This window comes from Larus michahellis, chromosome 1 (genome assembly GCF_964199755.1).
Source record: "Larus michahellis chromosome 1, bLarMic1.1, whole genome shotgun sequence".
NCBI classification, from domain to species: Eukaryota; Metazoa; Chordata; class Aves; order Charadriiformes; family Laridae; genus Larus; species Larus michahellis.
Genome location: NC_133896.1, coordinates 202,745,257 through 202,761,030, shown reverse-complemented (window position 1 = coordinate 202,761,030; position 15,774 = coordinate 202,745,257). Strand labels below are relative to the sequence as shown.

The 15,774-nt window shown below is 42.8% G+C and overlaps 1 protein-coding gene across 2 annotated transcripts; it reads right to left on the bottom strand.

Annotated features, from left to right (window-relative positions):
• On the bottom strand, positions 1 to 11,628 carry EEF1AKMT1 (EEF1A lysine methyltransferase 1). Of its 2 annotated transcripts, none has more exons than XM_074569526.1 (6): positions 11,588 to 11,628; positions 7,841 to 7,900; positions 4,153 to 4,306; positions 3,379 to 3,461; positions 2,453 to 2,733; positions 1 to 964 (listed from the first exon to the last, which is right to left on the bottom strand). In XM_074569526.1, the coding sequence occupies exons 3-6, from the start codon at positions 4,300 to 4,302 to the stop codon at positions 837 to 839; spliced, it is 642 nt and encodes a 213-aa protein (XP_074425627.1). In that variant the 5' UTR covers positions 4,303 to 4,306; positions 7,841 to 7,900; positions 11,588 to 11,628; the 3' UTR covers positions 1 to 836. The 2 variants fall into 2 exon arrangements, with proteins under 2 accessions (XP_074425627.1, XP_074425636.1); XM_074569535.1 differs by having other exon boundaries at positions 11,571 to 11,589.
• Between the last annotated feature and the right edge of the window lie 4,146 nt (positions 11,629 to 15,774).

The window sequence follows — 15,774 nt, the reverse complement described above, 5'->3', positions numbered from 1 at the left end:
GATGTTTAACAACTTGTGTTACTTTTTCTCTAGTACAGCATACATACACGAGTTTATATGGTGGTAAGTGATGACAAAATAGATCTCATCTTTTACAGAAAGAAAGTCTGGGTTTGTGACAAGGCTTCAGAGAAAAGGTGAAATAATAACCACAAGTTTTTAAAAAGCCAGTCTGGCAACAAGAGTGGATAGCAAGTCTTATCTTACTTGGCAGCTGGTAGATAGTTCTGATTATTATTAAAAGCAACTGCAGAGGCCTCCCCAGAAGGAGACCTATTTTCTCTTTTAGTTATCCTTTATAAAAACATCAGTCTACTGGATTATGAATGTGAAAACACAACACTTTCAGAACAAACATCTCTCAGTCCTTTTACTGTGGGAGCATCTCTCAAGATTGAAAAGAGACCACTATTCATGCTCTTTCAACCATCCACTAGCTATCAATTCATCAGTTGTGATGCAATGACAATTCTGATGTCTGTGAGGCAAGCACCTATGTGTTGTTATAAGCCAACCAGCTAAAATCACTTCAAAAAGATCAGGGAAGAGTCCTTGAATGGTAAAAAAATAACAGTTAGAATGAAACTCTGTAACAGAGAAGTTCCCATTATCCAGCACCTGCATTGTTTGGTCCCCATTTACCTCATAGGTCAGATAAAAAACACAGTTACTGCAAATGCGTAGACCTTTAAAAGACAGAGGCTATCGCACTGCGTTGATTAAAGCTAGCCCAGAAAACAGTACTTGGGGCTGAGTATTTCAGCATTGAGAAATGTGGAGTCACTGCTAAAAACCAGAAAGGAACTTGACTGAAAAAGTTGTAGATCTTATGAGAATCAATCCAGTCCAGAAGCATAGTTCACGTAACAACGAAATTCATTGGCTAAATTTCGTGAGTGTTTTGGAATAAACCTGCATATCTTCACACCAAGATGCTTTGCTGCATGCTCCTCCATGATTGCACCTGCAGCAAAAATAATTAGTATTCTATGAGAAAAACAGTAACAGAATGTTTGAGCTTTTTTAATAGCTCCTCCCAAATGCATATATACAGAGCCTGCTTTTTTTGAGGATGCAATGCTTAGACTGTCAGCCCTCTTTAACAACTGAGTCTATTAGGAAATTTAAAATAAATCTGAAAGCATGGAAGATGCCCCAAGAAAGTGAAGTTTCATAAAAGTAGGTAGAGGGTAAGATCTGTGCCCCTTTTATAGAAAACAGAAACTTGAACTCAATCTTGTTGCTACATGCCAAAGAAATTACATGGTAGGGAGCCATGGGAAATGCAAACAGATTACATATACTCAACCACTTAAATAAACCACGGTGCCATATTTACAGCTACACAATGAGAAATCACTTCCTTGAGCAGTATTTCTCAAACTTTGTAAACCGAAGGACCACCTATCCATTTTAGGGAAAAAAATTCTGAGAACCATCCTTGTGCATGACTGTCATGTGCAATTAAACAAAATAGTACGCTTTCTTTGTCCATGTATTATTTTAATTTTTCTTTATTTTCCTGCTTGCTTGACTTTCCTCGTATTGTATGTATAGAAGGGTTTTGTCCTTTGTTTTTTTGCAAAAGTTTGCTGGATGTCTTCAGATGTCTTGTAATTACAGTTTAAGAAACACCATGACTAAAGCAGATACTCTTCGCTTCTTAAACCAGCAAGTGCATCTTCATAAAGAAGGACCTGCAAGCACAGTTGGTAAATTTTCCAGTTTCACTGCTCTTATCAATGGTTTTTAATTCCACCTGCTGCATTTCAGCGCGTAAGGCCTCCTTACTTGAATCACAGTGGCAGAATTCCCTCATACATTCATTCACATGACAATTTCTGTGTTTGCCAGTAAGGACAGGTAATTAATATGAAAAAAAGGTTGACTTTTTTTGGTGTTTTTGTTTTCAAGACTTAACTAAAATCATCCCACTTCACTGAGTAAAGGCCATTCCAACCTATGTGTCATTCTTTCTACTTAGCTCACCTTAGATGCTAAGTAGTATGTGGCAGCTGAAATCCTGCAGCTACTGACATGTTCAGAAAATCAAAAATTCATAAGGTAATTCAGTAAGACACTAATAATAAGTTGCACCTATGTTTGTCATACCCAGAATTCAATCACTGCAATTATAGAAAGTGACCCTTTTACAAGAAAAAAAAATATTTCTGGGACTTTGCAGGATGATCTTACAATTCTTCAAAATTTAGTAAAACTCGTAATGCCATATGAAAAAAGTACTGGCTTTAACTATTAAAAAACGCATGCCTTCAGTTTAAAATAACGGTTGAGCTAAGTACTCCAATAGAAAGCTTAGGAGACATACTCCTCCTTGAATTGATGATAAATTAGTATTACTGAGTTAGTATTTTTCCAATTTGAGTAAGTTTGTCTTTTGAGAGAGAGAAAAAGATGCTTAGTGGTGACCTAATATTTTTATTAGTTATACCTGTGCAAAGCAGAATCTTTCCTTTTGTTAAGTATTTGATGGTCTCTGCAGTTTTTTGAAGACACTCCTCAGACAGATAGGGTGGATCTGCTATTACGATATCAAAACTGTGTGGCAGGAGATTTTCAGGTAAGTTCAAAGGCTGATTGTAATCATAGAAGATAAATTCTTCTCCATATACAGAAAACCTTCTGTCGTACTCCAGTATACACACTGAAAAATCTTTACCATCCTGTTCTTTCAGTTTCTGGTACACACTTGGAGCACTAACACATGCTATCCTGAAAAAGAGAAAATAACTTAGGATATTAATTTAAAAGGCAAACAACAATAAAAAAACCCTACAGCAGTCCTCAGGGATGCTTTGTGAAAGCATTTTAAACAGTAGTCCCAAAAATGTAAGTTATTTATTCTTCCTCCATTTTAACCAATAACTACTTTAATAAGAGTTTTAAGTATTAAAGCCATTAACTACTCAACTTCCATGCTGCACAAAGACCTTAAGCTTAACTACAGAGAAAATCTTACCTCAGAACAGCAAGGACATATACTTGAAAACTTAAAATTAAAAACAACTCCCTACAGAAATAGGAACAAAACCAAATTTTTCCATCTGTTCTACAGAAACATTGTATGAAAAAAGAATTACAAGTCATTAATATGCTCTGGAGCGCCTTGCATTTCTCAAAAAATAAAAAGATTCATAGTAAACGTTTACAGGACAGAGCCTCCAAAATTCAGTGAAACGCTAAATGGTCAGTATGAATTATTAATTAAATAACAGTAAAGCATTTCTGCAGTATCTCAGTTGAACAAAGATGAAGTATCATCAGTAATTAATTAAACTGCGTGCTTAGTCTACATAGTAGAAACGAAGATTTATAGAAAAGACATGTTAAATCTACAGTGTAATTATTAAAACCTACCTGCCTCCTTTTCCAGCTGCCACAGCCGCTTCATTAGCCAGGCATGATGCAGTTTCATCACTGTACCAAAACTGGCTCAGTTGCTGAGAAAGATAACGTAAAATTACAAACATCATCAAATTTTCTGACTGTGCTATGTACAACTGGTGTGGTGAGTCATATTTGAAGAAAACCCAAACCCACAGCAACTTCTCAGTTCACAAACGGCAAAGCTGGAAAGGTGACCATTTTCCTGATGGCCTTTTTACTTCTGTAATCCAGCAACAAGCAGCAGGTGGCTTACACTGTGTGTTTCCAAAGCATTTACTGCAGTATCAGGAAAACAAGTAATGCAAAATCACTGACAAGGTTAACTCAAACCCAAAGTGCAGATGCACAATATTTATGTGCTCTTAAGTTGAGTTACTTTGGCAGAAGAGGAAAAAGGAGCTTGAATAATGAGCAGTATAAAAGGAAATAAAGGATAAAAGTGCTAAACCAAAAGAGATCAGAAAGAGTAAAAAAAACCCCAAGCAATACAGAGACAAATAAAAAATCAATCAGAAGATTTCTTTGTACCCCCCACGCACATGTAGAACAGATAATTATACCCAGATTTAATATTAAAGCAAATATCCCTATAGTGTTATGGTCCATGAATAGTTTGATTTTGCCAGTCTAGGAACATCTTGAGTGTTCCCCTTTTTCATTTAATTTCATTATCCATCCACAAAAGAAAGCTGCTAAAGGCTACTCCACTAACTGTGCTTCATTCACTGAAGTTTAGTTTCTTACCCAGTCTTCTTCTATTGAGCCAACGGAATATTGATTAAACCCTTGGGAGGTCTTCATGCCCTCTCTCTGCTGCTGTTCCAAATAGAACTCCTGGAGGGCAGCCAACGTATGGGATGAAAGCTGGGGAATGTCATCATCATCATCATCCATTTTTCTAGACGTCAACCAGAGAAAAAAAAGTAATTAAGTTAACCCTTTTCAATGGTGAATGCTTTTAATAACGGCATACTCTTCTGAGGTAAAACAACCACCATCGACACTGCAGACAGTCTAACAGCTAACTAGGAAAACCTGCTAACAAGAAAACATATTCCCTCTACTTAGGAGCTCTTAAACCGGTGAGAGGCAGATTGGAAATAACACGTCTCCGGAGAGAATTCAGGAACAGCAGCAACACTGTTCCCTTTCTATACAACGCAGATTTTGCTTGTATTCTTACAGGGAAGTTGTCATTTCAGGTCTTGATTTTCTGAATCTGTACACCTTTTTTGGATCAGCTTCCAGGAAAAAGAAACCTTTTTTGGATTTGGAAAATCCTATAGATAATATTCCCTTCCTTCCCAGAACAGTGAGAGCTACTGGTCATTCCTTCCCATGTTCAGAAGTCACACAATTCTGACTCAAAATGAAGTAAACTAGTATTCTAGCATCAGCATCACCTGGCTTTTACTTCCACACCATAAAAAGATTCCTCTGAATGCCAGAAACCTTCTACAAACAAAAAAGGGAGGCAAGAAGCTCAAGATGTTTTTCTAAGATTAATACTACCTCACCAAAAATTTGTGTATTTTGTGTGTAAGAACATGGACATAACTCGTATCAAAAAGACACGGTATATACTAATGGAAAAGTACAGATATTTTCAGAAAACGCTTGAACGGGGTTAACGCTGCGCAGTATCGCTTAACCCTGCTCACCCCAGCAGCTGAGCGGCAGCTGCCCAGAGGGAAAGCTGAAGCAAGTGTCCTTCCCAGAAGAGACAGTGCCACCTCGTGGAACGAAGGTGATGGAAACAGGAACTCAGCACGTGAAAAGTACTGGAGAAAACGAAAAAGATTCTTCTCTTAAGAAACCTATTTTCTCTGTGTCTGATCTAAGAACTAGTCCAAGTGCAATGACTTCAACAGAACTTGGAAACGGGGGGACCCTGCCTTTGTGCAGAGGTCACAGAGAGAACCGCGTGCCATGCAAGCTGTGTGCAACCTCAAAAGTTACGTATAATTTGAAGCATAGCTATTCATGGATTTTCTTCTACCTATTCTCTGCATTAAAAGAACAACTCCAGAATTCGCGATCTCCTCCCCTTCCACCCTTCCCTCCATGCTGCTTGCCCTTGCAGAGCTTTCAAGACGTTTCCTAAAACTCAGCTTCTCCTTACTTGCTGGAAAAATGGTACCATTAACCTGCCACTGTGCAGTAACTCATCAGTATTCACTAGAATAATTACTCTGCCACTCCACTGACACGGCACACACCTACGTGTGATAAGAGTAAAGCTTTTGGCTTTTCCATAGTATTGTTTGACTTCCTGGCTTCTCAGGCCAGGTTGGCCCAACAGGGAATCCTCCGGAGCCTAAAGACCCAACTATACCATTAGCATCACACAAGAGGAGAATTCTGGACTCAAGCTACCTAGTAAAAACAAAATGGTTACTTTTGTCCCTAGTTGTTTGCTGAATGAAACATAAATGCTTTAAAATTATTTATATATTGATATGATTGGGGGACTGGAACACCTCTCTTATGAGGAAAGGCTGAGGGATTTGGGTCTCTTCAGTCTGGAAAAAAGACGGCTGAGGGGTGACCTTATCAACGCTTATAAATACTTAAAGGGTGGGTGTCAGGAGGATGGGGCCAGGCTCTTTTCAGTGGTGCCCGGGGACAGGACAAGAGGCAATGGGCACAAACTTGAACATAGGAAGTTCCACCTAAACATGAGGAGGAACTTCTTTACCCTGAGGGTGGCAGAGCACTGGAACAGGCTGCCCAGAGAGGTGGTGGAGTCTCCAACTCTGGAGACATTCAAAACCCGCCTGGACGCGTTCCTGTGCAACCTGCTCTAGGTGACCCTGCTCTGGCAGGGGGGTTGGACTAGATGATCTCCAGAGGTCCCTTCCAACCCTATGATTCTATGATTCTATGATATTATTAAATTATGTATTATTTAAATTATTTACTAGAAAAATGACTGCAGATTAACAAAGATAATACAGTTTCTAACAACAATGTTCTAACAATACACAATGCTGCAATCCATTTTAGGCCCTATACAAGAACTTTTTTCATTAGGACAGATGTTAGAAGTTAAAAATCACTCATCTCAAAACTTTCTTTTTTTATTAAGTGCATCATACATGTAGTAATCTGGTTTGCTGTTATCCCCTAGGCAAGAGCACATCTATGCTTTGACACTAAGAAACTGAAACAGATGCGAACTTGCAGTTCTTAAGTCAAAAGCTGAAATTTTGATTTTGTATTCAGTGAGCCCATATAATCATTTGCAAAGACTAAACCCATGCCTATGAATTGAAACCCTCACAGATAAAATCGCTGATGAAGCATTACCCATTGTTTCAGTAGATAAAAAGGCATACAGCCATAGACATCTTTTTTTCTATAAATATTTTTAGTTGATTTTTTAATAGTCTTCAGTTTGTAAAGTAAAGCCTTAGGAAACAAGCAGTAATTAACTGTGAGGCTGCAAGGAGAGGTAACTCAGAACATATGGTGGAAATATTATGTACATCTATTAAGAACACCTTCAAAATTCAAGATTTTTAGGAACATAGATATATTGTCTACATATACTGACTTAGGCCATCAGCATGAAGACATTTTCACGCTCAGTAACTACATCAGAAAACTATTAAAGTAAGTGAGTTTATGTGAACAAGACTTGTAAATTCCTTTGGCCCCAAGAGAGTAGAAAGTTCTACTGTTTGAGAGCCCCTCTATACCCCTCCCAGAAAGCTCACTGCTCTTGAGTCCAGAAACAACCCTCAGAGTTTTGGGGGAGGATGGGAGGAAGCAGAGAAACCCACAGTGCCTCTGGTACTTGGGGAGCCTTTAAACAATTAACTCCCAAGCCCCTGAGCCCTGCGGCTCCAGCTCGCCCGTCCGTGCTTGCCCCAGCCCCTGTATCCCTCCAGGAGCAGCCTGCGCTCTGCCCTCATATGGAGTCCCTACCAGAGCCATATGGGGCAACAGGGTCGCGTTTTAGGAATGCCCGGGGATTCATACAGCGCTGATACAGCCATATTACCTGCATTAAACCCTTGTATTAATAGGAATACAAGGTTTGAAACTAGCAACGTGGCAGATCTTTACTATTAATTCTTAGTTTAAATGTTGCATTTGCACCTAATTCAAAAGCAAAACAATAAAGAAATCAGATGTCCAAGAACAGCTCAAGAACACTGCCTACAAACTTTGGAAAAATAAGACTCACGGTGAAGTCAAAGTTCATCTGAAGGAAAGCAGAAAAAAAAGGGTGTAAGCTCCACCAGATACACAGAACATGAATAGGCAGGGTTGTATTCATAGGGTAAAATAGCAAATTTGAATGCTACTGGCTTCTAAAGGGCCAGATCTATCCTTAAAATGGGAAAAGTGAGGTGACTACAACTATAACATATGGCTTACAGCTCACAGCAGACTCCAAGGCCTTGTCTACACAAGAATACTGTACCTGTTTAACACCAGTTTCCAGCCGTCGTGTATGAAAATTCTAATTTCATACAACCAAATCCTAAAATAAAAAAAAAAAGAAGTCAGAAGGAACACTATGGAAAAATTAATTCACTCCAAAATTACTACAGTCCTTCTGTACTCCCGTGCCTTTGGTCCATCCATAATTGTGAAGTTCTGATCAGCTGGAAACCAGTAGTCTTAGCGATACAGTGTGGCTTCTATGCCCAAATGTAACCGTGCCCCTATCCAGAGGGGCCTGGAAACCTGCAGTCACCAGGTCAGCTGAGGCAAGTGCCCCATGTGCCCCCCCCCCATTGCTCACCCCATAAAGACAGAAAATCCAGAGGTCAGATCCTTCTAGATCCACAGCACTACTCGAGAGGAAGCTCCTCTTCTGTGGAGGAACACAGGCAGGAGGTGGGATCCACATTTACAAAGTCTCCTCAAAAAAATACACTCACTGTAAAGTACACAACTGCCTCTTCAGAGCTGTTACCAACAGACTGCACCAAAGGTGACTGGCTACCGTTTCGCTGCCAAAGAGATAGCATCAACCTAACTGATGTCTTTAAGTTGGGCTTCCCCAACTGCCCACGTAACTTGGAAATACTGTTTGGTAAGCGTACAAGCAGAAGCACACATTGCTGCTCTGACAATTTCCAATGCTTATTCTTTTATGGCACCCTAAAGAAGTCATCTCATTGTAATAAAATGTCCCTTAGTTGAAGGGGGAAAGACTACTGAAAAGCCAAGGAATAGGAACAGGAATACAACTGGAAGCCATCCTGTTCATTGCTGGGAGGGGGGAGGAAGAGGATGATGTTAGCCCCTCAGATCTTTTACCAAGAATATAAAAAGCGCATGTGCAACTTCAGAAAGATTTTATTCTAGAGTAGCTTGGATCTAAAGACAGATAGCATGAAATGGAGTAAAATATAGTTGTCTGTATTTTTCCTAAGCCACCCAAGTCAGTATTTGAGATGAACGGCTCATCATGTATGGTGTTTGCAACACATATGAAGAAAATCTGGACAATGGTGTGTCACCGTAATGAAAATCATCTGGAAGGGGCTGCAAGCACCTGACTGGAGGCGAACAAGTCCCAGTCAGAGGGACTGGAAAGTTATTAAAAGGCTGGACGCATGCCCTGCTACCTTAAAACCAGGGAGGTACTGCACTCTGCTCAAGCTTCAGCTTCGTACCACGTACAGGGATTCAAATCCCACGTGCCCAGACGATGATCGGAGGGGTGTCCAGACTAACGCACACGTAGGTGCTGAGGGAGTCTGTCCCAACCATAGTAAAAGTCCCGACAGAGAAAGGATCTCTCCTACTGGAAACAATTTTTCAGATTTGTAAATCCTAAAAAAGAGTTGATTGTCAATGATTTGACAACATACCGGGAGTATCGCGAAGTGCACTTTCACAAGAATGACTGACAGGACAAAGTGTATGAAATACATCAGTCTAAAGTAATTTAGACAAAAAATCCTCCTGTAAGCTAGCGTGGTCTATCCAGAAGAAATGGAGAAATGCTAGGCCATACCTACATCTGTTTTGTAGAGTGTTCTAATACAAACCAAAACTTCTCAAACATCTGAGAGGTCATCCTCAAGCACAGGCAGCCAGCTCGTTCCCCTGCAGTCAACTGGGAAAAACTCAAAAACTCAAGTTTTTGGGGCCCAGGTACCATGAAATAGAACAGCCTCTGAACAGGATGGCCAAGCTGGGGGATGTCGGAAAAGCAGAACTGACAAACCTGCACACAAACCTGGAGCAGTTTTCTGATGTACTGATGGTTTTGTGGAGTAGGGAAAGAGGGACAAGGCAGGATCTGTGGACCAGAAGCAGCTTACCTGCTCCACTGCAGGATTAAGTCAGAACTTTTTGTTAACATCCAAATGGCTCAAGAGGAAAGCTGTACGAGTTCAGCTTAAGGGTTGATACCGGTCATTCTGTATCTTGAGGGCTGCCAAAAGCAGTTGTCTCAGAAGACAGATAAGGCAAGTATATGGGATACCTCCCCACTCTATACTCTCCTAGACTTTAACCATTTTCTAAGTGATTTATTCTGTGAACGCAGTTCCCTTAGAGACAGTTGTCCAGTATCCCTTAAATTCACATTAAGTTTTTTAATCTATAACGTTGTCTAGTAAGAAGTTTTATTTTACGAATAACTACCTGTTCTTGCTGTGAACATGGCTACTAGCTTCACATGATGCAAATACTTTGTGTATCAGAAGAGAAAGCAAATGGCTGAGCCCTTACACACTCTTCACACCACTCCACATGTCCTTTCTCAGACACCTGGAAGTCATCCCCCTTCCCTCACTCCACAAGTTGGCTCTTTTCTAACCTGAAGGGTCTTGACAAAAGTCTTTCCATGCATTTGCTCACCCTTGTCAAACGCTTCTAATATACCTTTTTTGAGAGGAAGAGACTAGAACTCTATACAGTATCTAAGATACAGGTGATCACATGTTTATGCTGTCGTTTTATGATGTTTTCTGCTACGGCTTCTTTTCCTAAAAAATTCTAACATTTGATGTGTTTTTTCTGGCTGCCACCAAACACCGATATGTTATTGAAGAATCACATATAATCTCGAAGTCTCCTGCCTGAGTGGGAACGGTTTTTGTTAAGAACATGATTGAGTAGAGTTTACGAAGAAATTTAAAATAAGCTCTGGTCCCTTCATCTCAACAAAAAGCAGACAAAATAATGAAATTATAAAAGATTATAAAGGGTAGAGAGACATCCAAAAAACTCAAACAACTTTTGCAGGGGAATGAGTATGAGAAGTAACCGAGAAGGGCTGCAAAGCGTGCAATCAGAAGCGGCATAAACAGCATGGGCAGAGATCAGCTGCTCTGTTTTCCAAGGCAAGAACTAGAAGGCAACAAGTGTGCACTGCAAGAGCCTGGTTAAAAAAAAAAAAAAAAAAAAATCAAGAGATGCAGATTCTTGACACAGTGTCTAGCTGAGCTACTGAATGCCTGTTCGTGACAAAATTTCATAGTCCTTCAGAGTGAAACAGAAAAGTTTATGGAAAATAAACTCTCAGAGGATTACTAAATACATAGAAACTGCAGTGGATTCAGAAAGTAAGGTCTGGAGTCTGGGTGGCTACTTGAAGAAGGTAAGTATGATGTATTCTAGCCCAATTCTCATCCTTTTTAATAAGCAGAGAGGGGGAGCAGGCTGGACTCTGAACCGCCACTATCTCCTACACGTTAATGACGAGACAGACAGTTTCTGAGTAAGAAAGAACTTTTTCCCCGTTCTCTCTTGTATTTAATCGCTTTAAGCACGCACTTCTGTGTGCACGTAACCCCCGCACCTCTCCTGGTTGACCTGGAAATACGGTTCCCACAGGGCCGAGCCCGCCGCCACCTGCCAGCCGTCGCCTCGCCACCACCTCCCCTGGCGCGGCGCGGAGCAGCACCCAGCCGGTCGGCGGGTTCCCTTCCCGCCGCCCCCCTCAGCGGCTCCCGCCGAGCCGGAAGCGACGCGTCCCCGCCGCAGGGGCCGCGAAACCCCTGCGCCTCCTCGGGGAACCGAAGGCCGCCCCGCTGTGAGGGCCCCCTCGGCCCACAAAGGCCTCTCGCACGCACCCGGCGCTGCACCTTCGCTGCGGGAGGCCGGGCCCGGGGGCCGCCCTCCCGGGGAGGAAAGGGGGTGGGCACGCGACCCTCCCGCAAGCATAACACCCCCCGCACGGAACCCACCACCTCGCTCCACTCACCGGACGCCAGATCCCTCCGCGCACGCGGACCTCCCCCGCCCCACCCCAGCGCCCATTGGCTGAGCCGGCCCCGCGGGCGGGACGGTGATCCCAGAGGCTGCGCTCCCATTGGCTGGAGCGGCAGCAAAGGCGGCGGGCGGGGCGGGGCGGGGAGAGGCGCTGCCCCCCCCGCTCTCCGCTGACAAGGCGGCCGGGCCGAGGCGGTGCCGCGGGAGCGCAGCGGTGGCGGCGTGGGGAGCACCGCCCTCTGCCCCCGCCGCCCCTTCCCGGCCACAGACGCGCTCCGCAGGGTGTTCGCCTGCGCCGGCGCCTCGTCTGAGCCGGGGCTGGAGACGCAGCTGGCGGCCGGAGGCGAGCCTTCGTTTCGCTGTGCCTTTCCCCACTGCGGTGGTTGGGGTGGGTTTAAAGCGATCCGACGCCGGTTCTCGCCAGGTTCGCGCGTCCGCCCATCCCTCCCCTCCTACCGCGAGGTCAGGCCCAGGGGGACACCTGGCATGGTTTGAAGAAGTTATTTCCACAGATACAGGAATCTTAGATAGGCTGTACCTGAAGTGAGACATGCACTGGTACCCAGTCACGTTAGACTTTGAAGTCACAGCTGTGTCTCAACTTAGATGCCAAGGGTCCTGCACGTGGGTTGGGGCAATCCCAAGCACAGGCTGAGCAGAGAATGGATTGAGAGCAGCCCTGAGGAGAAGGACTTGAGGGTGTTGGTAGATGAGAAGCTCAACATGAGCTGGCAACGTGCGCTCACAGCCCAGAAAGTCAACTGCATCCTGGGCTGCACCAAAAGCAGCGTGGCCAGCAGGTCAAGGGAGGTGATTCTGCCCCTCTGCTCCACCCTGGTGAGACCCCACCTGGAGTATCACGTCCAACTTTGGAGCCCCCAACATAAGAAGGACAAGGACCTGTTGTAGCGAGTTCAGAGGAGGGTCACGAAGATGGTCAGAGGGGTGTAGCACCTCTCCTATGAAAACAGGCTGAGAGAGTTGGCGTTGTTCAGCCTGGGAAAGAGGAGACCTTATAGCAGCTTTCCGGTATCTGAAGGGGGCCTACAAGAAAGCTGGACTTTTTACAAGGGCATTTAGTGATAGGACGAGGGGTAATAGCTTCAAGCTGGAGGAGGGTAGATTTAGATTAGATATTGGGAAGAAATTTTTCACTATGAGGGTGGTGAGGCACTGGAACAGGTTGCCCAGGGAAGCTGTGGATGCCCCATCCCTGGAAGTGTTCAAGGCCAGGCTGGATGGTGCCTTGAGCAGCCTGGTCTAGTGGGAGGTGTCCCTGCCCATGGCAGGGGGTTGGAACTAGATGATCTTTAAGGTCCCTTCCAGCCCAAACCATTCTGTGATTCTATGATTATCAAGTTAAAACAAGTTTGCTTTCTTGCATACAGACAGAAGTCCTTCTTCGTAGTTTCAAAAGACAGCAAGTTTTAAAGTACCTTCTTTGTTTCAGTTAATTTGCTGCATCTTTCCCTTCGGGCATAAAATCTTCTTGTCTCCCTGTTCCTCATGTGCAGGCACAGTGCGCTTGTCTGGCACTTCTTGGCATCTCATATTGCCCCAAAACAAAAACTTAAGAACTTCCTCACCACTGTTTTTTTCCTTCTGTCTGGTAATTTGTAAAAAGCATTTTCATAACATTGTCTTTCTATTGTTCAGTGACTCTCCTATAAACCAACTCGTAGAAGGCTGCCCATCAGAGTTTTGTAATTAACCCAACAGCAGACTCTGCTCACATTCTCCAGAGCTAGGTGTTCTGTTGGCAATGTTGGATCTTTATCTGCTGCAACACTTTGCTGTGGCTGAATGGAAAGTCCTGGGTTTGTGCCTACAAGCAGGGCAGAACTATTTCCATGGAAGACAGAAACACTAAATTCTGATAAAATATTTTTGCAGCACAGTTTATGTAGGCAGCAGAGAATAAAATTTTCTTGCCACCAGAGTATGTGGGGATAGGCTGATTTTTCCTGTAGATCCTCCTACTTTTTTTCTCTCTTCCATTTAGAAACAAGGCTTTTGCATGACAGTAGAGAACTGTGGGCATTTCCATTTGGTTTTAAAAGACTTGCAAGAAGTCTGGATCTGGCATGCAGTGCGTTACCCCTTTGTCTTTGAAAGGTCTTGCCAAAAAAGGTCCTTATCTCAGCACGGAAGACCGTCCTATGTGGAATGCACCCATATCCATTCACATTACCACCACTGCTGTACTTTAAAACAAACAGAAAAAACCCCCAACCCCTTTTCCCTGCATTGCTGCGAAGTGACAGTTATCCGACACTTGCATCGTACTACTGAGTGTAATAAGAAATCTGGCTTAGATGCCACAAAGAAGTGGCATTTAAGTAATTTTCGTATTTCATACACGTTTGTAAAGCTTTTTATGTGACAAATGTTCTGCACAGGGCTGATAAGGAAAGAATAGAGGAGACTGGGCAGAGACGTACTCTCAGTCCAGATTTCCCTGAGCAACAGTCCCTGCCACGATGAGTGATTCCTCCTCACCAGGAGGTTACAGAGATCATGTAAGGGCACATGGCTGTGGGGGGGTTTGGCGGGGCGGGCAGGGCAAAATTGTTTAGGTTACTACTTGATCAGGTGCTACTTGGCAGCAAAGACAGCTCAAGACCTTGCTTGAGTCCACATTACATGATGGTTCTAGAAGGAAAGCTCAGGAGGAGCTGGAGTAGCCCTGTAGGAAGGAAAACAGGTTACATCTTACAATGTAACTTCTTTGGGATGTGAGGACAAACAAACCACAAATATGGGAACACCTCTGAAGTGCACCCTGCAAGAAATTTTGTATTAATTAATTAGGTTTTATTGTTTCCTGATCTTTTTTTGCAGAGAAGTATTTCTATTTAAGCTATCTCCCCTATCCTTTCACTGACAGACCCACATCACACAGCAGTGACACCGGCGTCTCCAAGACTTGAACCTGATGACATAGACCACCGCTACTTTACTGATCCCTTTGCTAGCACTCTATGTCGGACCAGATCAGGAGCAGAGCACAAAGCAGAGTTTTTACAAACACAGTCCTATCCTGGTAAGTTATAGCAACTTGTTACTCATAAGGCTTTTGTGGTTTGAGGTTTTTCTTTTTATTTTATATTCTATTGTATTTTCTATACTAGTTAAAGTCTTTTGAGTCCTCTTCCTGTAGCACAAACCATAGCCATATGAAAAAGTATAATCCATTTTAACTAATATGAAAATAGATTATTGAATTCCAATTGTAGAACCTCTGCTGTTGCCATTAATTCTAAGAAATTTCTTAATAGCTTTTTCCCCACAAAATGTTGACATTTTTAGGGCTGTCAAACCAACTGCACGTTTCATTTAGAAGGCAGCCAAGCACGCAATGCTTTACAGCCATACAAGGATTACTTCTAGTTAGCATCAACATAATCCTACTTTTGAAGACGGAAAGTAATAAAGTGGAAATACTCTATTCGCAGAACAACCTGCAACATCTTGTCTTTGTAAGAGAGGCTTACTGCACTTTCTCTTTCAATACCGAGCTGTTCTACAGATGCAGAATAAAACGTGCATTAGAGGCCCGTGGGGTAGCTTGGTGGGCCAGCTGCATCAGAGCTTCCCGAGACCTTGGGTCACGCAGTAGGGCAGATTACCAGTCAGCCTTCTCAAAGATTGCAGTCGCTCTCTGAATTCAAGTACAGCAGTACGTTTTCATCCTCAAACAGTTTATGGACTCCCAACTCTTTCTCTATTGGAGATGCAAATCTTAGAAATATTACAGCGATACATGATCACAGTGTCCTCTTCCTATTTTGCCAGGCTTTGTAGATCCCTTGGAAGTAATTCAGGGACCACAGAGAAAGCTACAGACTTCAGACTGAAAAATGCTCTACCTTAAGTAGACCATGAGTCACTTAATACTATCCAGTGGTATTGACATTTTAAATGGATTTTAGAAGTAATTAAAAAAAAAAAAAAGACCCAGAAACAGAATTACTAGCATTCATACCTTTGTACATTCTAATATCCCCATTTATTTTACTATGCCATATTGACCCTGATTTATGCTGTTCCCTCAAAAAATGACCTGAGATACATGCTAACATACAATCTTGATGGAATCTTCTGGCCAGCACTTTCTCATGGTTGTTTTTTTGCTTTTTCCCCCCAAAGATGTAAGCACTCTGCCATCACAAGAAGCAG

Bases quoted from the DNA above. Each gene is read 5' to 3' on its own strand.
- EEF1AKMT1 (XM_074569526.1), bottom strand. From the start codon at position 4,302: ATGGATGATGATGATGATGACATTCCCCAGCTTTCATCCCATACGTTG. The intron at 3,462-4,152 runs GTAAGAAACTAA...TATCTTTCTCAG, and splicing joins GCTCAATAGAAGAAGACTGG to CAACTGAGCCAGTTTTGGTA. The intron at 2,734-3,378 runs GTAGGTTTTAAT...TCTCTTTTTCAG, and splicing joins GCAGCTGGAAAAGGAGGCAG to GATAGCATGTGTTAGTGCTC.